Here is a 24,800-nt window from a genome sequence, read left to right on the forward strand (position 1 = left end):
CAACAGCATCAAAGTCTCTATAGTCACAATTTCTTTACTTTAAAAGTATTTACAATTTAAAAGTCAGCTCCTCAGATAATGGATCAGAGTGAAACATGTTGATTGTAGTCAGACCCCAGTGAAATGTAGCGGACTTTTACGTAAAATGGAAATACAAATCAAATATAAGTAAAGAAATCATCAACAATCAGAATAATCAGACTCATTTCCATGACTGAATTTTTATTTTGAAAAACATGACCCTCCCTCTCTTCTCCTCCTGACCCTGACCCTCACACCAGACTGCTTCTGCTCCACACATCAGGTTCTTCCTCCTACCTGAGCCAGTGATTCAGAGCTGATGACGTACACACACACACACACACACACACACGGTGAAACCACACAATATCGTATGAAAAACAGTTTAAATACAGGATAATGTTTGTAATAAATAAACAGCAGTGCAACACAAAGCTTTGGCCGCTCCTCAGACGGAGACACTCTGCCTCCAGACTCCCGTCCCAGCACATGAGGAACATGAAGGAGCCCACACACACAGAGTTGAGGCACAGTATTGCTTCATTTCGCCGCCCCGAGGGAAGAACACATCCAGAAGCTTCCGACCGCAACGACTGATAAGCCACAATCGCCTCACTCATCGCTCTCCTCCAGACCCGGGCCTCTTTGTGAGCTGCGGCTTCAGGTATTGATCTGAGCGGCTCAGCGGAGGCACCATCAACCCCCCTCACACACACACACACACACACACACACACACACACACACACACACACACCCCTCCCTCATCTAATGGGCAATTAGGAAACTAAACCGAAGCATCTTTAATACTGACGGAAAATCTCTCCAGTGATTTGTTGAGGGATTTGCCAGCCTTGGATCTAATCACTTCAAGGAGGTTAAAGAGACAGAGAGGGAGAGAGAGGGAGAGAGAGAGAGAGAGAGAGAGAGAGATGGGGCGAGGGATGACATTATTACACATATATGTTGTGTGTGTGTGTGTGTGTGTATTATAAATCTGTGATAAAAAATGTCAGAAAGATTTGCACTTTTATTCAGTGCTCGCAAAGGAAAAGGAGGCGTGGCTTGTTGCTACAGCGACTACAACAAATAAGTTCACTACTGTCCTGCCGTTGCGAATGTGATATATAAGTATAAATGCCAGCGTGTGGGAGTTAAGAGTTTTACAAAGGTAGAAATGGGAGGAGTACATCTATCCAGCAGAGTCAGCCTCCACAGCAGCAATGTGACGAAGAAGGGGGAGGAGCCTGCAGCACTGACTGCATAGTTTAAGGATCATACTGCACCCTGAGGCCCCTGAGAGCCTGATGTCATAGTTTGGTCATGCAGTAAAGGACAGTACAGATCATGATATGCTTCCTGTGATGACATATTTCTGTTGCTTTTGGATGCTTTGCTTTGCATTAGTGTGTGAGTGAGTGATGAAGATGAGGAGGCCACATTAGTGACGGCTGAGGGCCTCAGTGTACTTCAGCCTCCACAGACTGTCACAGGTCACATGACCGGTCCAGCTGCAACCAGACATCTGATTAGATTTGTGGACCAATCACAGCCGAGTTGGAAAGAGAAGACACAGCAGCAGGTGACAGATGATTGACATGATTACACTTCAGTATGTTTTGTCGCTTTAAGGATGATAACAGTTTGGTTTAGTGCTCTGATCTCTCTTAAGAGTCGTTGAGGTACACTGAGGCCTTCACTGCTCAGAAGTGCTGTGTTGTTGTTGTTGTTGTTGTTAGAAACAGTGTCAGTAAGTGTTCGGCCTCCAGGTGACCGCTCAGCAGCCTGTCCTGTGTCCTGTGTCCTGTGTCCTGTGTCCTGTGTCCTGTGTCCTGTGTCCTGTGTCCTACTTGAGGCTGCTTTGCTTTGACACCCTGGTGGTCAGCAGTAGTTCAGACTCCTCTTGTGGCCCTGGTCCCTTCATAGCCATACTGGCCCCGACCATAGCTGGGTAACTCCTGTTCCTCCGCATTCTGTCGGGACCAAAAGGGGAGCCGGACCTGCGCAGGCCGCCCAGAGGCCCCAATATCGGTCCTGGACTCCCTGTTCTGGCCCCCGGAGCCCCGGCCACGCCCAGACGCTTCACCTTGTCCAGCAGGTTGAGGTTGTGGACGGTCACGCTGACGTCCGTCTGGCTTTCGCAGTCTCTCCCTCTCTGCCTGCCTCTCATCCCCCGCGTCACCTCCTTCAAAATGGAACGGGCCGGCTTGGAGGTCAGGAAGTTGTCATAGGAGGGGCTCTTGAAGTCAAAACCCACAGGGGTGTCTGCGCCTCCTCCGCCCCCTCCCTGTCCTGTGGGGGAGTTGGGAGGGGTGGAGGGACGCAGGGGGTCGGGGTTGGCGGCTCTGTGAGGGGTGATGGAGGTGCTGAACAGGAGCCCCCCGCTAACCGGGCCGTGCTCCAGGCCCTGGCTGTGGTGATACATGGCTGCAGAGATCCCTCTCTCCTGCAGGAGGCGCACTAATCCCAGAGAGGTGCTGGTGGTGCGAGTTGCATCTCTGTAGAAGAAAAAAAGAAGCTTTAAATCAGGAGTAAAGCAGAGAAAAGTGAAGGAAGTGAACGATTGTGTGCATCGTGCCTGAGGTTTGTGGAGGATTCTGAGGGCCTGAGGCCGAGCCTGCGGGGGGTGCAGGGCGTAGCAGTGGGCGTGGCTAGCAGAGAGCTGGTCATCACGCAGGAAGACGTCGTCAGGCCCGAGTTCAGACTGGAAGGGAAGAGACGAGAGGGTAAAGTAAAACAAAGCGTGCTCACACAGGAGCTTTATTGAAGCCATAAGCCGCCTTCATGTATAATTTAGCAGATAATTGATGAAATGTCGTCGCTTGGACCGAATCCAAACTCACACACACTGCTGCTTTGGTTCAATGTGTCCTCTGGGCTTTAGTCTGATTCAGACAAACTCACCTCTAAGTGCTGTGAGCTTGTCAGAGGATCAGGATAAACACGCTCAGATGAATCCTGTTTATGATGTCATATTTCATCTGAAGTGTTTTTACAATAGTGATGTTAATTACAGACAGCCGGGCTTTGTTCACACACACTCTCACTCACATAAAAACTGCACAAGAGAAACAAAACGCTAAGATCCATGAACTATGATGCACATAAAGACCAATCGCTTCTTCTTAGCAGCGTTAAAATAATGGTGGAACAGGATTATTAACAACTAGGAGGTGAAGCACACCAGGATGAATTGTTAGTAGAGTATGTAAACACTGCAGGACCGTATAAGGGCATCATGCAGTCTGCAGTCTACAGTGCCATGTTCAACCACCTCTGAACTTCAGACTAACACACACGCACAGAAAAACAATCCTCCACATCATCATCATCTCATTTTTCATACAATGATAACACTTTGGTGAGTGTGTGTGTGTGTGTGTGTGTGTATGTGTGTGTAGATCCAAGTGGAGTCAGTGAAGTGAGAGAGAATCAGTGTGTGACCGTCTGCTGGAAGGAAAAACAGCAGCGCTTTGGTTTAAAATTAGAACGGAAAAAAACACATCTGTCAGGGTAGAATCATGAAGAGTGTGTGTGTGTGTGTGTGTGTGTCAAGCATTACAATTCAAATACGATCTGAGCTGGAAAACCAAATCTCATGCACCACTCGTTCAAAGCTATCTCTGCTCTGAACAACTGCATTCTACTTCTACTCTCTTACTTTGACTGTGTTGAAGTTGCTTTTTCATGTCGTGACCTAGAACTCACCAGAACCCAGGAGGAGGATCTGTGTGTGTATCCTGACCACTTAGTTGTGTGTGTGTGTGCAGCTTACCTGGGCGTGACCCTGGTCAGCTCATCAGTTGGGTGGAGGATGCGGCAGGTAGTGAAGGTGTAGGTGGAGCTGGTGTGAGCCATGCATTTACCTGGGTAGTATGCAGCTGGAGGTCACAGAGACAAACACAGATACACATTATAAAAGGTTAACAATGATACAAACGTGTGACAAACATCTTCTCTGCTGCGTCCTCACCCAGTGCATCGGTGTTGCTGAGGTGGGGTGACGGGGAGGGAGAGGTGGTTGGAGAGGGGGGAGCCAGGCTGGAGGGGGGCGGCCCCAGGTTGGGCTCTCCGGCGCCGGAGGCAGGGGGCACAGCCGGGGAGGCCGAGGCCGAGGAGGTGGGCAGGTTCTGGAAGTACTGCTCCCCTGGCTCGTCCTCCTCAAAGCCGCCCCATGGATACACCTGGAGACGGCACAGAGAGACAGAGTGAGCATCACACATATACACACATATACACACACACTGGTACACACCTGCTCTAACTCCAGCTCCAGGGGTCGGTAGCCTTTTGGCACGACTCCCGGCCGGGCGTCCAGGATCACACCCAGGTGAGGTTGAGCCAGCTGCTGCCAGTGGTGCAGGGTGGCTGAGCCTGATGGTACAAACACACACACACACACCTCACCTACAGGCACATGTGTGCTACAGCTGCAGTCAGGGATGATTGAGGACTTAGATAGGGATGAGGTCATAATGTTCTTAATATAGAATGGATGAATGAACGAATGTTTATGTGCCATTGATCTTGTGACATTGGTGGAATTGATTCATTGATTCATTTGAAATAATTATAATACAATCAACTGAACTGAAGATGGCGCTTTAAAATGAAGAAGGAGCGCCTTTATCATCTAGTAAAGTAGCCGTTCATCCTATTAGCTTCTCATATTGTAGAAGTTATATGTCAACATATGTCAGTGTGACAGGTAACCAATCAAATAGTGATCCTGTCTTTGATGCTTTGATCTCATTGGCTCATTAGTGGAACATTGACGCAGACATGAAGAGACGGATTATAAAGCAGAACTGAGACACTGGAAAGTGAAAAAAAGCAAAGGAAGGAAGTGAGAATGAAATGAAATGGAGCAGTTAGGGCAAGAAAAGAGTTTTATTTGTCACATTGAAGCTGAAATGGAGAAATGGATGCAGAGAGGCAACAGAATGAATCAAGAACAAACAGGACAGAAAAGCAAATATATAAAAGAAAAAGGAAAAAGAGAGAGTAAAGGAATATGGATAAATAAATCATAATGGAAGAAGAGGGCGGCTGATTGACCAGCAGGGGGCAGCACAGGCTGACAGCATGAAGCTTCACCTGACTGCCCACTGAGGTTTGGAGAGGATTCACTCATAATTCAATCCTAATTCTAGATAGCATGTCAGACTGTTTTTCTGTCCCCTCTCACACACACACACACACACACACACGCTTCCTTGTGAGTGTGTGTGTGTCTACAGCCAGCCTCTGGGTTGTGTGTCTCTACAGTAACTGTGCGGGGACAGAAACCTGCTGGACTTCTGGTGGTGCATGACAGACCAGAAGGAGGTGAAGAGTATGAGGGACAGCGGCCTCTCCTTCCTCTCCCTCGTCCCTTTGGCCTGTCTGCTCCCCGATCGCTCCCTGGCCCACCTCCTTCCTCTCTCCCTCTCCAGCGAGGCCCTGGTCTTCCTCACCCAGCCCCACCCTCGCTCCCTTTCGCCCTCTGACCCTTTCTTTGCCCCCGCGACCCGATGCCGCTCACTCTCCCTCTTCCTCCCCGCCTTGTGCTCCTTCTCTTCCTCACCTTCAAGCGGTTTGACGATCTGGAGTTTGTCTGGGAGCCCCCGAGAGGCCCAGAGGTGGACGCTCCCCAGAGACATGATGCTCTCAGAGGGCGTCATTGCGCTCTCTTGGCCCAACCCCAGGGCGTCCTGGAGGCCCGCTCGCCCTCCTCGCCTCCATTCCCTCTCCTCCTCAAAGTAACGCCTCTCGCTCAGGTTGTTCTGGCGCCGGAGGGACAGCCGGCGCAGGGCCAGACGCAGGTCCTCAGCTCCGCTAGTCTTCTTCTCCTGATTCTCGGGGTTGCTGCCAGAGGAGAAGAAAGAAAAGCGTGTCACAAAAACTAAAATCACTAAACTCCCAATGTCCTCCCCCGCCCGGCTTGACTGATTCCATCCCTGTCTTACTTGTCCCGATTGGCCGCAGTCTCCATTAGAATGCTCTGTGTCCGGTTGTCAAGGGGGTTGCCGTCCCCGCTGACGTCGCCCCCGTACATCGTGGAGCGGGGGGTGGACACGCCGCTGGACTGGGGCGACGTGCGAGCGGACAGGGACTGGTTGGAGCCGGGGATGTTGGAGTTAGATGGAGTCAGAGAACGCTGTCGGCTCGTCTGGTTGATGTTCTTGACTGTCTGGAACACGCGTTTGCGGTGAGTCCTGCATGAACCAAGGTACAGAATGTAAATAAACCTAAAAGTAAACAGTGCCATCTAGTGGTGTACACATTTACTACACCTTACAGGAGCAAAAGTATAGAACACAAAAGGCAAAAATGGGAATCAGTGGGAAAAATCCACAAATATGTTCCTGTGGAAGGCTTTTAAAACACAAAATGCATGTTTTAACTTAGATATTATACAATAAAGGTCAAGCAGAGCGTAAATATGAGGAACATACTTCTGTTCTTCACATTCTGGGTCATCCAAACTCATTTCCTTCCTCATTGTTCCTTCGATCTCAGCTGCCAGAGAATCCTGCAACACACACACACACACACACTCGTCAAAGATGATCAGATACTCCAACACACCCTTCCCTCCCCACACACACACACACACACTCTCTCTCAGTCCCTCACCATGGGGTAGAGTCCCAGTGGGTGGAAGCGCCTGGGCGTCCCTGCAGGGTAGTCTCTGTTCCTCAGGTTCTTCAGCTCCTCCTGGGCTTCGTGCAGCATCTCTATACACTCTAAGTACTTCTCCTCCAACTCCTGGAGCTGTCGTCAACAAGAGAATCACAACAGCACACATCAGATATGTGACTGATAAGTATTGATCAATCAGGATCAGGAGGAGGAGCTGATGGGAGAGCAGGGAAGTGTGTGTTTGTGATGAAGTTACCTCTGCTGTGAGCTGCCTCTGGGCGTCTTTAGCTGCGATCAGGTGCTGAGAGAGCTCCTCGTTCTCCACTGCGTACTACACACACACACACACACACGTTTCAGTGAGCGTAGTGCAATGACCAGTACAGGAACTTGGTTAAACGTGGTCTGCTTGTTTATCCTCACAGATTTGGCTTTCTTCTGCAGATCCACTATCTGAGACAGGAGGTGTGTGATCTCCTCCTGCTGCCTGGAGGCGTCGTCAGTCTTGCGAGCCAACTCCTCCGCTATGACAGAAATCTGGAGACTAGACGACCCTGACAGGAGAGACGGAGGGAAGCGTTATCCACGGTCACAGCTCAGATGAGTCACTGTTAGCTGTGTGTGACTTACTGAGCTCCTTCACGCAGTCGTTGACCAGCTGCTGCTCCTTCTCCTCATACGTCTCCGTCTCTGACTTCAGATGACTGGCCTGCGTGTGGACATGCATGCTTATACACTCTGCAGGGGTCTAAGCATCCTCAGATTCTGCCTGTGTGTGTGTGTGTGTGTGTGTGTGTGTAGATACCTCTGAGCGCAGGGACAGGTTCTCCTCTTCCAGCTCTTTCAGTTTCCTATGGAGTGTGTCGCCACCAAAGCCTCCCAAAGCAGCGTCCAGTTTACTCGCCCTCCTCCTGCAGAGAAAGCAGGATCAACATTTCACTCCAGTGTATTTTGGCTTAAGCACCATGGTTTCACTGTATTGATCAGGAGGATGGATGAACTGATATGATTGGATGATGCAACACCATCTAATTGGGAGAACTGGAAGAGTTTGAGTAAATCAAGATGAGGAAGTGTGGCTTGATTTCCCTTGCTGCTCTGTTTTGTCATCGTTTGTATCAGAAGCTGGAATGCAGGACTATTTATAGACGTCGGGGAGGTTGTGTAACTCAAACAAAGGCGGGCGGGCAGGCGCTCACGTCGGGGAGGCGCCGGAGTCGTCCTCGCTCTCCTCGGCAGCGTTGGTGTAAAACTGCAGCAGCTCATCCTTCAGGTTCAGCTCGTGGTGCAGCTGTGCGACCTGGAGGAGACACACAGAGACAAACTGAGACAAACACTCTCATGATCTGCTGTGTATGCAAGAAGTGTGATGTAAGTGTGTGTATCAGCTCCACATCAGAGGCTTTGCACACCTCCTCTGTGATTTGTCCCACTTGCTCCTCCAGATAGTCATTCTGCTCCGTGAGAGTCCTGTTCTTCTTAAGGAGGGACTGACCGATCCTGGCAGCCAACTCCAAATCTCTCTCTTTCTATTGGTTGAGAAGAGAAGAGAAGAGGAGAGGAGAGAAATGGAGAGAAGAGAAGAGCAGAAGAGAGGGTTGATCCTTTTAAATTCACTTTTAAATGCTTGCATAAGAAGTCAGGCACCGTCTCTCTCACCTCCTCCAACAAACGTGTGACAGCGTCGATGTCATTGTAGGTCTTCGTCATCTGGCCCACTCTGTCTGCACATAGCACTGTGAGGAGACACACACAGGGACATGAACACACACACACATGCTCACACAGCTACATTACATAAAGCAGGAAGTGGTCCTGTCAGGGGTGAGGGAGGGGTCATGTTTGGGATGTGACACGTTATCATGAGAGAGAGAGAGAGGCGTCCACGTGTGAGAGGGCTTGATGTTTTCCATGTGGCCCTGAGGCGATCGATCGTATTGATCACGCGGCAGTGATCCATAATGTTCTGTACACAGCTATTGGGTACATGATGGACAGAGGAAGTTCAGCCTCAGCGCGCTTCAGTCAATCCCTCTTACTGAGAACAACAAAGATGAGAACAAGCGTCGCCATGAAAGCATTTATAAGGAACTGGATCAAGATCCAGTTAGCGGCCTTGTTAGGGATCTGAACCTGTAATCAAGTTAGATCACAGAGAGGACGGAGCAGATATGAGACCAATCAAAGATCAGCCTGGGAATATCATCACAACAAAGCTCTCTGTCACTCTTGTCTCTGTCTGTCTCTCTGTCTGTCTCTCTGTCTGTCACTCTTTCTGTCTCTCTCTCTCTCTCTGTCTCTCTCTGTCCTGGTAATCATGCCGGTGCTTTACCTGTCTTGCCCTCTGCACAGCCCCAGTCACCCAGCTGGCATCCTTCCTGTAATAATCCCTCCGTGCTGCCTTTGCTGTCCATCTCTTTTCCGGAACAATGAGCAGAAATGATCACCAATCCAAACACTCGTCCATCTCTCCCTCTGTCCCTCTCTCTCTCTGTCTCTCTCTCTCTCTCTGTCTCTCTCTCTGTCTCTCTCTCTCTCTCTCTCTCTCTCTCTCTCTCTCTCTCTCTCTCCTGCAGCTCAGCTAATAACAGGCCCACAGACTGAATTACCCTCCGCCCCCACACGGACGTCCTAAACACATGCGGCGCAGGGAAATAAAGCCGCTGACGAGCGAGAGGGGAGCGAAGGGGACGCGACGGGACTGGACGGACGCGGTGGGCGATGGGAGGAGGGAGCCAATCACAGAGCTCCGGGGAGTGACGCGGCCTGGTCTGTATCATTACGTGCCCACTGAACTCCCACAGATCCTTTCCACCTCTCTTTTACTCCATTATCCCCCCCTCCCGTCTCTCTCTCCTTCAAGGATGCACATCTACATGCACCCGGCAACAGTTACTATGGTGATGCTGCTTGATAAAACCTAGACGCACGTACACGAACACAGAAGTTTCCACAATTCCTACACTTTGATTACTTTGCCTTCCAACAACAACACATTGATCTAGGATTGATGGATTATTAGTTTGAGGATCACTTGAAGATTACATAACTTCCTCTCCTCCATCCCCTCAAAGCGACGGACTTACAGAAGTATTTGAGCGTCTCCTCGATCTGCTCGGTGGTCAGGTCGAGCTGGGCGTCGGGGGCGATGATGGGAGTGTGCAGCCAGTCATCATGGTCGTAGCCGTAGATGGTGTCGGCCCGGAGGCGGTACACCGGCAGCTGCTCCTCCAGAAGACTGATGATCTCAAACTCAGGCAGGTCGGTGCTGTTACACACATCTGAACCAGAGGGAAGAGAGGGGAGAGGGATGAAGAGGGAAGAGAGGGGAGGAGGGTGAGGAAGTGAGCCAGTCACATCCTGTAGCCTAGAGATGAAGTCATTATTCACACACATCTCACTGAACTGGAGAACTGTGGTACTGCACTGTTCAGAACATCACACACACACACACACACACACACACACACACACAAACACACACATGCATGTATACCTGTGATGGTCTCGGCGTCCCTGCAGTCAGGTGGCGCCGCTCGCGTCTCAGGCTGTACGAGCTCCCCCTCGCTCACATACTGCTCCTCGCCGGCGCGGCGCCGCTCAGGCTCGGGGTCCGGGTCAGGGTCCGGGTCTGGGGCCGGGGACAGGGAGGGGGAGGCTGGGGAGGCCAGCTTGGCTCACCTCTCACTGGTGCAGGGAAACTGGGGCCATGGGCCTCTGGAGCCAGAGCCCCACTCCTGCTGGCAGGTAGGCGGATAGACGGGGAAACGCAGCAGCCTGGAGAGGAGGAGGAGGAAGGAGAGAAGAAGAGGAAGAGAGCTTAACACAGACCACTAGGCCACAGTCGTCCCTGATTACAGCGTTGATCTCATTCCCTGCTGCTGCTGCTGGTTCTGCTGACTCTGCACTCTGCCTCCTGCCAACTCGCTGCATTCAGTCGCTCCGTCGTGCCGATGCGGTGTCTCATCTGACAGGAAATGAATATGAAGGCAGACGCAGCATCAGAGCCTCTCCTGATATGAACAAACATCCAGAGAGGCATCGATCCATGTCTGGGATCTCGTTTCTATTCCTGCCCCCATGGGAGGTCAGAGGTCAGAGGTCAGGTAACAGCTGCTGTAGGAAACTGTGAAGCGTGGAACTTGAACTTTGGAATCTTGGGAGGAAGACGTTTTTAATTACTGCTCCCTCTGCGTCCGCCGTTCCCCTGACCTACATGACCTGAACAAGACGAGTAAAGATCTCCCTCTGGTGGTGGCAGTGAGTCATTACAGCCCAGCAGCAGGCAGATAGCGACCTTGCAGCACTTTGTTGTGACTCTGCACGCTTCTGTGCATCACTGCAGAGCTGCGGCAGGCTACAGTCAGCGAACACAACACATCTGTGTGTGTGCAGCTGGATCACAGTGGGAGAACAGAGTAAAAATAGCTCCAGAGAGGCTGTGATGCGTGTGTGTGTATGTGTGTGTGTGAGGCGTCCATCCAGGGAGCTGCTATAACAGAGTGCATGACCAGGTGGTATGTCCTGATTATAACTGACACACAAACTAACAAAGCAGACATGAGGTGTGTGTTTGCACCTGATCGCTCACACTGCAAGCATGACTGCAACCTTGGGAAAGCCTTTAGACTGCAGCAGCTTTATTTGAGTCGTAAACTGCTGGGCTGGAAGTGCTCAGGGAACGAATGTGGCCATCAAACTGACAACAATTTAAGACTCCAGGAGCGTTTAATGGCCTAAATGGGTCGTTACACATTAATAACTCATGAATAAACACTGTGTCTGCAAAGTGCCAGCAAAACCCTTTAAAACAAATCATCTGTATTAACCTTTAAGCCTTCAAATCCAACGTTTAAGGGCTGATTGTCCCTGAATGCATCCTACACTGAACAGTTTGAAGATGGGTCCAAACCTAAACACAACATGGTGGAATCTTATCTGGTCCTGTAAATCCTGGTCCAACATCTGAACTGGATCTGGACTGCTGCTGTGTAGACTAACACAGACTGATTTAGTTTTAGTGTGCTCTCTTTCTTCAGTAACCAGCTGGAAGGTGACAGCAGCACCTGGATGTTAGTGATGATGGAGCCTTTTGTGTTTACCTTTACATCACAGACTGGACCCTTGGATTGGACCCACATCCGGGCCTGTAACCCCCTTTACAGTACAATGGAGGCTATTGATGCTGATCCCCCAGTGCCCCCAGTGCCCCCAGTCCCCCCAGTAAGTGGGCCCCCGGGCTTCATTCATGCATGTGGCGCAGACAGCGTGTAGTTGGAGGCTGAGGGTGTGGCTTCATCTACAACAGCACAGCGCGTCACGGATGCGGCTCGCGGCTTTTCATGAATTGCGTCCTGATCGCTCACAAAATAAACACGAGAATAAGATCAGCTGATGTGACGTCGCGTGAGCCGCGTGTTGAATGACATTAAAGCGGTTTGTTTATGTGAAAACAAGCAGCCGGAGGTATTTACTCACACACAGCAGAGACCGATCCGGATAGCGGTTTTTCACAAATAAATCCAAAACGTGGGCCGGTTAATCCAGCAGAGGCGGAAAATGGCAGATTAAGGCTGAACGTCCCTCGTCTGTCAGCTGTCAGCAGGCCGGGCCGCTGGGTTTCGACGCTCCGCGGCGATGACGACACCGGCACCGGATCTTCAAGGTCACCGGGGGGTTGATGCTTGGCGCGGTCCTGACCCGGTCCACTCCGCCTCTCCTGCTGCCTGCCTGCCTGCCTGCCTGCCGCCCCCTGCTAACGGGCTGCTCGTCTCCTTCTCACTCTCTCCGGTGCCTCCCTGACCACTGTCACCGTATCACAATACAAATATAGAGGACTTCCTGTCAAACCTTCAAAATAAATCTGTTATTAATTAAACAATGCATTAGGGTCAAAATTATGATAATTATAATAAGTATTGTAATGATGATGTGACATCACTATGTGGACTATTTGTATTATAACCATACTGTTTATGGAAAATTAACAACATAACACAATTCATAATGACTTTGCTTAAATCTGTGCAGATGGCAGACATTTTTAATCCATAAATAAGGAATAAATACAACAGAAAACGGCCTTTTTATTCATCATTCTAAACATCTGTATGAATATCACTTTCTTTTAAGTTCATTGCAACGGTTGTAATCCTTCAGAAAAAATATGTATATTCTTATTCCACATATATTCCACAAATAGGGAATAATAGTTTCCGTTCCTATCTTTGAGGAGACTGATAGGAAACATCTTGATGACTTCCTTTGTTGACTTATTAACTGTAGCTCAAATAACCAGGATGTGGAATCTGTCAGTGTCCAGCCCTGTACTTCATGTTTAGCAGGGGACTCACTGCGTTTCAGTACTTGAACACATGGGGGCAGCAGAGGGTCACTCTGTACAGCAGTATTGTTAAATCTAAAATTAGAGCCAATGATGCGCTCCTCTGTCTTTACCGCCCTCTGCAGGGCCCCGAGGTCCTCGGTAGAGCAGCTGCCGTCCTATGCAGTCATGCAGTCATGCAGCCGGAGAGGATGCTCTGGCAATACATCTGTAGAAATTGGTGCGAACTTTGGTAGACATGCCAAACTTCTAGAGTCTCCTGGAGACGAAGTCCAGGCGTTACTGGGGAGTTACTGGGCAGTTTTCACTGCCTTTTCACTGCCTTGTAAGAATGTCTAGACCAGGTGAGATCGTCACTGATGTGCACACCGAGGAATTTAAAATGGGAGACTCTCTCCACCTCAGCGACCCCCCCCCCCCCCCCCCCCCCCCCCAACGTTTCCTGTAGTCCACAATCATCTCCTTTGTCATGCTAATGTTAAGAGAGAGGTTGTTTACCTGCCAAGCCGTGACCTCCTCTCTTTTGGCGGCCTCATTGTTGTTGGAGATAGGGAAAGAAAGGGAGATTAACAGACGATTGAGCCGGAGAATAGGAGATTAAAATGGAGCTCTTCGGAATGGACCAAGTCATTTCTTTTCATACTTCCGACTGGGAGCAGCACTAAACCAGTGTGTCCCATATGTTGTATTAAAAGTTCTAATGTGAAACGGTATTACTAGACAAACATAGAGGTTTTAAACACATTTCAAATTTTAATTATTTTATACTTATTTTGAAATGCAGCCCTACTTTGCACATATTTATTTTCCAAAACTTTGAAAGTTCAGTACGAACTTCTTGCACTGATATCATTTGATTGACAGTCAGGCATTGCTGATATACATCACACTAATAGTTATACATTGTGAGCTCCTGAACCTTTGCTTCAAGTAATGTTCTCTAAGTGGACCTCTTTAAAGTTTAGTTGAATACTCTGCCTTGGTGGATTCATGCTGCGGGATTAAGTATCTGTCCCACTGTTATTAATATTTTGGGTCTATCAGAGGCTGCTGAAGTGCGCATGAGCAACACACTCTCCTATCCCAGGCATTGGCAGCGTGCAACCATTCACTCCCAGCTGCCACAGCGAACAGGTCGCAGCCTGTGGACTTCTTTGGACATCGATTTACATTTAAATGCTCGACTTTTGTACTTTTATAATTGTTTTTACTGTGTTTGGCAAACGATAGCTGCAACAATGGAACTTCTGCACGAGTTTTTCATGCTTTGACTGATCTATTCGTCCGTTTTCTTCATCATTTTGGGAAGGAGCTGCTTTGGTGCATCAGAGCCACAACGGGAAACAGATTGATTGACTTTGTTTACTTGTTGGGTAACACGTCACAGCTCCCACTCTCCTCAGCTTTACCCACTAAATGGAGTCATTCCGCAACAAGACCTCCCCTCCTCCCCAACCCTCACAAAAGATGAATTTCGACCAGATCCTGTCTTCCATAGGCGGGTTCGGCAGGTACCAGAAAGTCTTGTATGTATGGATTTGTTTACCTCAACTCTTCCTCGCCTTCCACATGATGGTGAGCATCTTTACGGGAGCCACGCCCCCACACCACTGCAGACAGAGCCCGGGCCTGGACCTGAATCCTAGCCAGAGCCTTGACCTGAATCTGAGCATGAATGTGAGCATGAGCCTGAATTTAAGCCACCCGGACTCCTCTTGTTTCTATTCGGGGGGCAACTGGACCGAGCGCGCCCCCTGTGGCCACGGCTGGGAGTACAGCAAGGAGACGTTCCAGAGCACCACAGTGACTGAGGTACAGACAGAAAGTGTCAACAATTAACTTCCATCTGCCTGAAAGTAGTTTGTTACTCCTGTTAGAGTCTAGTTAAGAGAATATAACATGTAACATTGTAAACTTTTACTTTTTGTGTGGTAAAGATACAGAATGTGGATGTGGATGAGAGATAAAAAGGTGCCTCAACAACACACGCACACACACGCACACACACACACACACACACACACACACACGCACACACACACACACACACACACACACACACACACACACACACACACACACACACGCCTTCTCCCCCTTCTGTTTCCTGTAGTGGGACCTGGTGTGTGAGAGTTCCAGCTGGAACAGCATCGGATCATCCATCTACATGTCCGGTCTGTTGTTGGGCGCTGTGCTGTTTGGGGCCATGGCAGACAGGTGATGAGGAGTACACACACACACACACACACACACACACACACACACACACACACAGGCCATCAGATCACTCTTGAAAGGTGACGACGTGGTCATTGATGCCTGTCCACTCTCTTGTCCTCTCCCCGTCTCTGTCTCAGGTATGGCCGTCGGTTCACTCTCCTCCTCGGCATCGCTCTTCAGACAGTCTTTGGCGTGGCCGCGGCCTTCGCTCCAAGCTTCACCGTCTACACAATCCTTCGCTTCGTGGTCGGCACCACAATATCTGGAGTCATCATCAATGCCTTTGTGCTTGGTACCTGCACACAGAACCAACTCACCTTGATCCTCTGTAAGTCTTCTCTTCCCTGACCTCCAAACCAACCAGTCTCCTCTCTTGTCTCCTCTCTTGTCTCCTGTCTCCTCTCGTCTCTTGTCCCGTCTCCTTCCATACTTAGGCACTGAGTGGACATGTACGGAGAGACGAATGCTGGCCGGCATCATAACCGACTACGCCTTCGGCCTGGGCTACATGCTGCTGGCAGGTTTGGCGTACCTGATACGAGACTGGAGGAAGCTGCAGCTGGCCATATCAGCACCAGGGTTCTTACTCATCTTCTACATATGGTGAAGCCTCAACAAGCCTCAATAACAAGCCTGGATTTATCTACTCTAGACACATTGTTGCATGTTTCTTACTCTGTTTGTTACTGTAAAGTGATGCCGTTAATGTCTCGACCCTACGCACACACACTCTCTCAGGGTGTTGCCTAAATCTGCCAGATGGCTGTTGGCCAATGACCGGAGGGAAGAGGCCATCCTCCTCCTCAGGAAGGCAGCGTTTGTAAACGGCCGTGTGATGCCTCCAGCTGCTCAGGTTCATATCAGCACAGTGTTATTAAAATCATTGTTTTCAGTCAGTGTGTCTGGTTGTGTTGACTTGTAGATGTTTTGGTTCATGTGTATCCCTGACCTCCAGATTCGAGAGTGTGAGATTCCAGGCGGAGTAAAGCGACGTCACTCTGCAGCTGACCTTGTGCGAACGCCTGAGATGAGGAAGAGGTCTTTGATTTTGTTCTACCTCTGGTAAGTTGTGTCTATAAGTGTGTGTGTGTCACTCAAACGTCGTAGTGAGAAATCCAACCCTTCTTGGTTTCCCTCCAGGTTTGTGAACGTGCTGGTGTATTACGGCCTCTCGCTGGGCGTGTCCAGATTAGGGACGGACATCTACCTGACTCAGTTTGTGTTTGGGTTGGTGGAGATGCCGGCTCGCTCGCTAGTGCTGCTGGTGCTGCCCTGGAGTCGACGCCTCTCACAGAGTGGCTTCCTGGCTATTGGAGGTCTGGCGTGTCTGCTCATGCTCGCCGTCCCTGCAGGTAGTGTAACTGTGAAGGGAAGTTTGCATGTGATATCAGAACAGGGATTACATTAAATAATGTGAGCGGAACGTACTTGACCGTAAACGTAGTAACAACAGTAATGGACATAGTGCCCGTCTGTGAGCTGTCCTTCACCTTTATCCATACATCCTTGTTTGTAATGGCATTCCAAGAGCATGACGAAGGTTGCAATAACATAAGATATTGAGGCCGAGATGACTTAATATAGTTACTGATAGTAGCTCAGTCTCTCTGTCCCTGGAATAAGCTTTCCTCAGCATCCTCTCTCTCCTTCCGTCTCTAGATCACCCTAACTTCCTGGCCGGTCTGGCCATGGCGGGGAAGTTTGGCATGACGGCTTCCTTTGCTGTCATCTATGTTTACACGGCAGAGATCTTCCCCACTGTCATACGGTAAGAAGTGTGTGTTACTTTCACCAAGTTTCTAAAAACACACATCAGTCAGTTTCACTTCACCTCCTTTCCCTCCTATGTAATCAGTCAAACAGGGATCGGTGTGTCCAGCATGTTTGCGAGGGTGGGTGGTGTGTTAGCGCCGCTCATCAACATGCTTCATAACCACAACCCCACTGTGCCCCTGGTCATCTTCGGCATCGCCCCGCTGCTGGGTGCCGTCTTGGCACTGGCGCTCCCTGAAACCGCTGGCAGATCTCTACCTGATACCATGGAGGACGCAGTGAACTGGGATATGAGGTAATGCCAAGCTGTGAGGCGCCCGAACGGAGAAAAGGAAGGGCCGGCACAGAGAGACTTTTAGTTGGTCCGTTACCTGCTCAGCGCGTGATTTGTTGTGATTTGTGTTTTTCCTCCTGCAGGTCTCCTTCCAAACAGGAGAAGCCTGAGACGTGTGACCACATTAAACCATCAGCAAGCAGCAACACTCAAGAGCAAGAGCTGCACCATTTAGGGAATCAGGCTTAACACACAGAGGCAAACATCTATTCACTCTTTCTACAGCCTCTACCTCACTGGAACATCGTCTATGCAAATACACACCAGCATGTTGTATCAGTCTAAATGCACATACACACACACACACACACACACACACACACACACACGTACACAGTGACACAGATGATGTCATTGGAGGAGAGGCTTGTAAAGTGGGATTTGTAAATGTTTTTGAGGATTGCTGGATTATTTTTTGTACAATGTTGTGAGGAGAAGATCAATCTGTCATATCCCACTTTTGTCAGTGTGTGGCTGCCTCATTTCTGTTCCCGCTCTCTGACTGCACACACCTGAGGCTGATTGAGGGCTCATCAGTGCTGCTATGTAGACTCCAGGTAATCCAGCCAGGCCTTGCCAGAGTTCAGCTTTAATTACAGTCAATACATTGCAACTGATCTAGTTTGAACCCAGTTTGTGTCTTGCCTTGTCTTGTTTCCGTGGCAGCGGTTTTACCTTTTGTTTTGGCTTCACTCACACTCTATTCGTCAAAGATTCAGCTTCAGCATTTCCAGCCTCAGTGTCTCTACCTGCTTCATCCTGGTTTGTGTTTGTTCTGTTAAAATATCTGTTACCCACCTGATTCCATGTTCTGCTGTCTGTGTTCTGCATAATTGTGTCCAACATTAACATAACGTGATCACAACAGAACTCTCTGGCCTAATGGACCCAGCGGACACAGACCCAGAGGCACACTCGCTGCTGTGATAGTGGAGGATCATTATGAAAATATATGTTAACTGTCAAATTGTGTTTTTATTACAGTCCAGTAAATTTTGTACCCACAATGCCCTTGTACTTCACTCAGACACCAGCAGGTTGGCGGTAGATGAGCCATGAAAGCATGTAAACCATCTGTCCGTCTGGATCCACCTGGTGTGATAATGGGGCTTCTCATGCTGCGATGCATTTACATGTCTACAGTCCTGACATGTCCGCTCTGTTTAGAGATGGAAATGTTAAAGCTGGATGCAAGCGTTTATAAAGGGAACAGCTGAACAATCTGCATTTACAATGAGAAATGTAAACACGCAGACTATTTTAAAACCCCAGGTTGACTCTCATAATAATTAACTCAATTAAGAGCCTCTTCTACTTTTCTAGTGGTGGGAAAAAACAGTTTTATTGGCACAACAGGGCTGATGTGATGGCTGGTTTGGCTTTGATGGAGGTGTGTGAGTGTTAATGACAGTAATGCGCTGAAAGGCAAAACATAAGTCACTCAAACATAAGACACACGTAGCAGCATGTAGGATATAGAAGTCGCTTTATTTGAACCCATAAAGGACAGAAGTTGTTTCCATTTTGCAACATCATGGCAAGAATACTGTGTATAGAATAGTAGAATAACATCTGGCTAAAAACCTGCATTTCTCATAGTGCACTGACAGTAAAATAGAAAGCTCATCTACACAGACTGATAGCCTGACTACATTTAAATCAGAGTAGAATCTAAAGTTAGTAGGACGACGACTCGTTAGGTAAACATTTCCTTCTCTCCAGGCTTTTCTTTCTCTAATGGCTTCCGAGTGAGTTTGTTCAACAGCGACGCAGCATTCGTGTCTAAACCATTCTGATTGGTACTGCAGCTGCAAAACAAAATGATTCTTAAAGTCCGGCAGCTTGGAATGCATGCATGACAACAGCAGCGTTCATCAGAGATACACACAACACAGCTTTAAACGGAAACACTGCAATACATTTGGGTGTTTGGTCCTCAGCAGAGGAGCGATGATGTGATTGTGGTCACTCTCCTCTCCCGCTCTCAGTTAGATTAAGTTCTCTTTATTATACAAAACCAGGCGTGAACCCAACCACGCAGAACAGCAGACATTAGTTGCCATTAGAAGATGTATGAGGTCATTATGAATCAATAATACGTCATAGATTTTGGTGCACAGACCCAGAGGTTGTGTTCAGGTGGTGGGTTGAGAGTGAGACAGGCTTAGAATAGATTGTATAAGTTATAACGTAACAGCACAGTACAGTACAGTGTGAGACCTGCAGCATTCAGCAGCATATGGACCTGGATGACTGAAAGATGAGAAAACACAGATATACAGACAAACACTTTAAATTCCTCCTAAATAAATAACAGCTTGGTACAAAACTAAGAAAAGAAAACAATAAAGATACACTATATAACACAGCAGGACAAACTGATGAATGATTCTTTATCAGCGTCACCCATGGCGATAATGTATCTGACTCAACTTAACCTTTCCAAAACTGAGGGAATAAGGGTGAACAGATATCTGGTAATAAGTCATATAATCATATAATCCATCTCATATAATAACAGTACCTTTAGGAGAAATGCTACATACGGTACAGAACTGGCTCTACATACATAAAGGGTAAACATCTGTAATGCATTGTGGAGTTGCAGGTTAGTGTCGATTGCGGCCTTATTAAACTCTTTTAAGGCTACAGTATATGTTTCTAATGCCTGATAGCAACGTACAGCAGCTGTAGCTCAAATATAAAAATGTCATGCAGCGACAGTAAACAAACCGGAATGGGAAATGAAATGAAATCAACTGAAGTCTCTTGGATTAAACAAAGCAGTGTCTTTAGGTAAACAGAGCCTGAGGTGACGGGCTGCAGTTTTTGGTCTAGTTTGCAGTGTTGGTAGTGTTAGTATGTAACAACTACAAGAAGAATGGAAGGTTATCAAACACACTTGCATGTTAAGATGCACTTAAGGTTTTGCAGCAAGGCAGTGGACACTGGAGGAGGAGGAGGAGGAGGAGGGGAGGAGGGGTGAGGTACATGCAGACAGGGCAGAGAGACGTAGAAAGAGAGAGAGAATGTTCTGGATTAGTGCAACACGGACAGTTCAACAGATGAAGAGGGAGGAAGAGGACAGAGGAGGCGAGTTGTGAGACACTTTTCCTGAATACGACCTGACAAAAGAGCGTAGTTCAATTTCACGATATCTCCTCATGACAGTGAAGGTGTCACGGGGCTGAATGGGGACGACACGCTGTTAATGTAAGACAACAGAGGGGAGGTGGAGGAGGGAATACACAGATTCATGCAGAGGAACAACCCAGACAGGCGGACAGGCGGGGACAGTGGACAGGCTGGAGCTGTCTGGTCGCCACGGTGATTTGTCCTCTTCAGCCAGTACGGGAAGTAACCTACAGGAGGGAGGGGTTGAAATGAGAGAGGAAGGTTTGGGTGCGTTTGTGTTGTGGTATCATTGACCTGAGTGTCTGTGTCTGTGTGTGTGTCTTACCTGTGAGATGTTGACACCGGTCAGTTTCTCCAGTGTCTCAGGGAGGCGTGTCATGATCTCTAGAACTTCTCCTGTCAGTTTGGCTGCTCCCACTTCTCCGTTCCCGCTGGAAACCATGGTGATCTTGTGGGCCTCTGCCAGGGGCCGGCTGATCTCCTCTGCCATCTAGTGGAGGACAGTGTGAATCATTACCAAAACGTTTAACTGTGGCCACTCAAAAACAGATGGGGACAGTGTGTGTGTGTGTGTGTGTGTGTGTGTGTGTGTGTGTGTGTGTGTGTGTGTGTGTGTGTGTGTGTGTGTGTGTGTGCGAGCTTGTAGAGGCCTCTCGTCTCTCACCAGAGGCAGCTTCTCCAGCAGCATGTCCACCATGGCTCCGTCCTTGTACTGCTCGAAGGCCTCTGCCTTCTTTATCATCTGCTCTGCCTCAGCCCGACCCTTCGCCTCCACAGCAAAAGCCTCAGCCTCGCCTTTCATCTGACGGAGACGGAATAAGAGAGTCAGTCACACTGAAAAAAGACTTCAATCTAGGGATTTGGACACTGTCAGTAAATGTTTGAATGATATAAAACACTAACTGGGCTCACATGGAATTGGAATATATGTGGTGTGAGTTACAGACACACATGATCCTCTGGACCTCTGTGGCTATTTTGGACTCACCCTGATTGCCTCAGCCTCAGCCTCAGCCTCCATGATCATCTTCCGACTAGACAGACAGAAATGCAGAGTCAGACCCAGCGTATGGATCAGAAAAGACAGATGGACGCCAGGAACCATTCCAAATATTAAAGAGAACATCTGTCTGAGCTACATCTGGTCGTCTGGGATCTAACACAGCTTTTCATTTATCTAAATTCACAACCTAAAGCTGAATCTTGACAGCTTCTTATAAACAGGATCACGACTCACCGCTGCGCCTCGGCCAGTTTCTCCAGCCGATACTTCTCAGCCTCGGCCGGTTTCATCACTTTGGCCTCCAGCTCCTTCTCCTTGCGGGTGATCTCCTGCTCCTGCAGGGTGATCTGCTGAGTGCGCTCCACCACCTGCACCTGCATCTTCTCCTCCTCAATGCGCTGCTTTGTCTTCGCCACCTGTGAACAGAGCAGCAGTTTGAAAGTGTGGCATTTTGGTCTTGTGAATCGTACTCCCTGTTGTCGTTCAGACTTGTGTACCTGTAGCTGGTAGGCCATCTCAGATTCGGCCTTCTTGGTGTAAACCTCCACGTCGTACACTGCCTTCTTCAGCTCATAGTCCCTCTGGGCCTTAGCCATGTCTATCTCGTTCTTATACTGAGCCGAGATCTTTTCCTGCATCGCATGGGCCTCCTGCAGGGTGTGTGAGTGTGTGTGTGTGTGAGAGAGAAAGACATTAACAGGATTACAGAAAGGGAAGAAACAGGGATCTCTCTGTGTCTCATTGAGTGGCTTGTTTGTGTACAGCACGACTGAAGGAGACACGATATCTCACCCTGATGACGGCGTCCCTCTTGTTCTGAGCCTCTCCGATGCGAGCGTCTTTCTGTACCTGGGCTGTGCGAGCTTTACCCAGAGAGTGGAGGTAATCCTGGGCACAAAACGTGAGTCAGAACAGTCAGCTTCTATCATAAACACTGCCATATTCAAAGCTGTAAACAATTCTTCTTTGTTTACCTGGTCATCGTGAACGTCTTTGAGTGTGTAACTGACCACACCGATGCCCATGTTGACCAGATCAGAAGAGGCCACTTTGAAAACCTGCTCAGAGAACTTCTTCCGGTCCTTGTAGATCTCCTGTAGGATGAAGATGTTTTCAATATGAGCAAAGGGACTCATACAAACCTGGATCCACTCAGATCACTGCCCTTCTGCTTACTGCTTATACGAGAGGATTTCTTTCAGTCTGGGCATCCAAACAGGCTTTACCTCAACAGTCAGATGTGCTATGATCGCCCTCTGGTGGCCTTCCAGTGTTTCCAAGGCAATATGGGAGATCTCAGCCTCAGACTTGCCCATGAACATTTGGCAGGCTGCAGCCAACATCTGCTTATTCTGACCTTGGATCTTCATCTGTTCAGAAAGAGCAACTTGTTTATCAGTGGGAGTGAAAGACTCTCCAACATCTATAGTACTTTTCTTCCTGATGACATGGAAACTGCATTAGGTGGATACATTCCTGAAGCACTTCCTGCTCTGCCAGACGAAGCAAGCTGCTGTTTCCTCTGCAGAGCCGTTGTGTTCTGGGTACTGACCTGGGCGATTCCCGTCACAGAGATGGGAACGCCGTGGCGAGTGTAGACTCTATCGCTCTTGACGTTCAGAGTCAAAGTGTTCAGGGAGATTCTGCAGTGAACACACAGAAGGAAACATCACTGACTGGCTACACATTACTTTGATGCTGCATGGTGCATTAATGTGGAATCATATCCACGTTGTAAATGCGCTGAGTTAGAAGCTCTGAGGTTTTTCTGGTGATTCATATCAGGGCCACTTAGAGCACAAACAGTCGGTCTGGTGCCACGAGAGGAATTGGAACCGACACAGGAAGAGAAGCAACTACAGAGTGAGCACTTGAACATCACAAAGTGTTTTGACCTGCCTGGGGAAAACATTTCATTCAGTTTCATTTGTCAGGTGAGAGAAATCAAATTGTTCATGTGATCTGGTAACTGACAACAAACATCAGTGACTTCTTTAGAGTAAAAAAACTTTTGCAATGTGAATATACAGTAAATATTTGTGATGTAACCAAATGTTTCTAGTGTCTTCCCACCTCTGTATCTGCTGGACGCAGGGGATCACAAACACTCGGCCTCCGGCTATCATCAGGGGAGGAGAACGACAGAACCCTGAGGCAGAGATCAACCAATTAGTGCCTCAAAGTGGAGTCTGGTGTTCATCCAAACGCCACTAAAGCTGCATGATAGGGCCGTAACTTCAATCAACAAACAAATATTGCACACATTGATACACATGATGTCACTTATTTTAACTCTTTAGATTAAATGATTTGTGTGTGTTTGAATAGGAACAATGATGCAGGAGGGCATGGTGTTACCTGACACCACCATAGCTTCGTTGGGACCACACGTGTAGAACATGTTTGGCAGATCTTTGTCAGACTGAAAAACAAAAGAATTAATGGGTTAATTCGAAATCAGCCCCATCAGGGTCCATCTGCAGGTCAGACTGGAGTACTGCAAAGTGGTGTAGCATCACTAAAAGGATGGGTCAGGTGTATTATTGCTCTATAGATGTTACTTCGGATCACCTTAGCGTCTAATAATAATAATAATAATAATAATCCAGAAGCTCTCCCGTAACCCAGAATTTACCAGAATTAAAGGAGAGGGAGGGAGGAACCGACCAGACGCCTAGCTAGCTCAAATCTAATTTACATAGATGCTGCGCCGCAAAAATAAACAAGGATAAAAAGAACAAACGCAAACCAACGCCATTCATTATTTCAAATAATGACAAACACGTAGGGGATTAATCGTGCAAACAATTTCTGCGGGGGGATCAATCTGCAGCGCTTAATTCAATAAATGTGACATATACGTTTGTGTTTACAGCCAAACGGACGTAGATGGAGTCAAACAGCAGCACTTACCGGTTATTATATGAATGATGTGACCTATAAAGACACGAAACAGCGGCCTGTGTTCGGTTAATTTGCGTTATTTTTCTATTCCAAGTGACGCGGATTCCCGTTATATACCAGCTGATGAGGCAGTAAACACAACAGAGCGGCTCAGACACTCCGACTGAACACGCCCATCGGCCAACCTGAGCGACTCCGCCATCTAGCGACGTAAAGAGGGAACTGACCTGAAACCTGAAAAAGATGCGTTTAATTTTTCATTATACTAACAAATATTTCTTATCAGTTTCGTTAGAAAAAGCTGCTTCTCATTCGCTGAAACTTTTAAATATCAAGGCAATTATTAGAGAAGCATTAAAGAAAGTCCTCCTTCCACCATGGTCAATTCTGATTAATATGAACAGAAAGGCCTCCCCGAATAAATATTAGATAAGTTCAGACAAA

At 48.3% G+C, this 24,800-nt stretch overlaps 3 protein-coding genes across 3 annotated transcripts; 1 reads left to right on the forward strand and 2 right to left on the reverse strand.

Annotated features, from left to right (window-relative positions):
* Positions 1-218: 218 nt before the first annotated feature.
* Positions 219-10,284, reverse strand: trak1b (trafficking protein, kinesin binding 1b). The gene is made up of 18 exons (XM_076139040.1): positions 10,141-10,284; positions 9,731-9,925; positions 8,304-8,380; positions 8,057-8,173; positions 7,844-7,944; positions 7,450-7,555; positions 7,275-7,353; positions 7,068-7,198; positions 6,901-6,975; positions 6,639-6,776; positions 6,458-6,534; positions 5,969-6,217; positions 5,587-5,867; positions 4,276-4,394; positions 3,994-4,204; positions 3,796-3,901; positions 2,599-2,724; positions 219-2,518 (listed from the first exon to the last, which is right to left on the reverse strand). The coding sequence occupies exons 3-18, from the start codon at positions 8,352-8,354 to the stop codon at positions 1,867-1,869; spliced, it is 2,619 nt and encodes an 872-aa protein (XP_075995155.1). The 5' UTR covers positions 8,355-8,380; positions 9,731-9,925; positions 10,141-10,284; the 3' UTR covers positions 219-1,866.
* A 4,170-nt stretch (positions 10,285-14,454) lies between these two features.
* On the forward strand, positions 14,455-17,503 carry LOC142989869 (solute carrier family 22 member 13-like). Its single transcript, XM_076139588.1, has 10 exons — positions 14,455-14,799; positions 15,101-15,204; positions 15,345-15,499; positions 15,642-15,810; positions 15,946-16,075; positions 16,178-16,269; positions 16,348-16,559; positions 16,867-16,975; positions 17,063-17,275; positions 17,398-17,503. The coding sequence occupies exons 1-10, from the start codon at positions 14,455-14,457 to the stop codon at positions 17,501-17,503; spliced, it is 1,635 nt and encodes a 544-aa protein (XP_075995703.1).
* A 1,302-nt stretch (positions 17,504-18,805) lies between these two features.
* On the reverse strand, positions 18,806-24,584 carry flot1a (flotillin 1a). The gene is made up of 13 exons (XM_076139324.1): positions 24,366-24,584; positions 23,811-23,874; positions 23,526-23,601; positions 23,005-23,095; positions 22,679-22,822; positions 22,427-22,546; positions 22,245-22,340; positions 21,950-22,102; positions 21,687-21,868; positions 21,438-21,483; positions 21,114-21,251; positions 20,775-20,939; positions 18,806-20,676 (listed from the first exon to the last, which is right to left on the reverse strand). The coding sequence occupies exons 2-13, from the start codon at positions 23,851-23,853 to the stop codon at positions 20,656-20,658; spliced, it is 1,275 nt and encodes a 424-aa protein (XP_075995439.1). The 5' UTR covers positions 23,854-23,874; positions 24,366-24,584; the 3' UTR covers positions 18,806-20,655.
* Between the last annotated feature and the right edge of the window lie 216 nt (positions 24,585-24,800).

This window comes from Genypterus blacodes, unplaced genomic scaffold (genome assembly GCF_046128005.1).
Source record: "Genypterus blacodes isolate CSIRO-AG114 ecotype Tasmania unplaced genomic scaffold, CSIRO-AGI_Gbla_v1 ptg000438l_1, whole genome shotgun sequence".
Taxonomy (NCBI): domain Eukaryota; kingdom Metazoa; phylum Chordata; class Actinopteri; order Ophidiiformes; family Ophidiidae; genus Genypterus; species Genypterus blacodes.

What these genes read in the sequence shown, in the direction of transcription:
- trak1b (XM_076139040.1), bottom strand. Translation starts at nt 8,354, where the DNA reads ATGACGAAGACCTACAATGACATCGACGCTGTCACACGTTTGTTGGAG. An exon ending in TGCAGAAGAAAGCCAAATCT is followed by an intron (nt 6,976 to 7,067) that starts GTGAGGATAAAC and finishes GTGTGTGTGTAG; the next exon opens with TACGCAGTGGAGAACGAGGA. An exon ending in ACTGCGGCCAATCGGGACAA is followed by an intron (nt 5,868 to 5,968) that starts GTAAGACAGGGA and finishes CTCCTCTGGCAG; the next exon opens with CAACCCCGAGAATCAGGAGA.
- LOC142989869 (XM_076139588.1), top strand. Translation starts at nt 14,455, where the DNA reads ATGAATTTCGACCAGATCCTGTCTTCCATAGGCGGGTTCGGCAGGTAC. An exon ending in CATGCTCGCCGTCCCTGCAG is followed by an intron (nt 16,560 to 16,866) that starts GTAGTGTAACTG and finishes TTCCGTCTCTAG; the next exon opens with ATCACCCTAACTTCCTGGCC. An exon ending in ATCTTCCCCACTGTCATACG is followed by an intron (nt 16,976 to 17,062) that starts GTAAGAAGTGTG and finishes CTATGTAATCAG; the next exon opens with TCAAACAGGGATCGGTGTGT.
- flot1a (XM_076139324.1), bottom strand. Translation starts at nt 23,853, where the DNA reads ATGTTCTACACGTGTGGTCCCAACGAAGCTATGGTGGTGTCAG. An exon ending in AGATGGCCTACCAGCTACAG is followed by an intron (nt 21,869 to 21,949) that starts GTACACAAGTCT and finishes CTCTGTTCACAG; the next exon opens with GTGGCGAAGACAAAGCAGCG. An exon ending in CTGAGGCTGAGGCAATCAGG is followed by an intron (nt 21,252 to 21,437) that starts GTGAGTCCAAAA and finishes CGTCTCCGTCAG; the next exon opens with ATGAAAGGCGAGGCTGAGGC.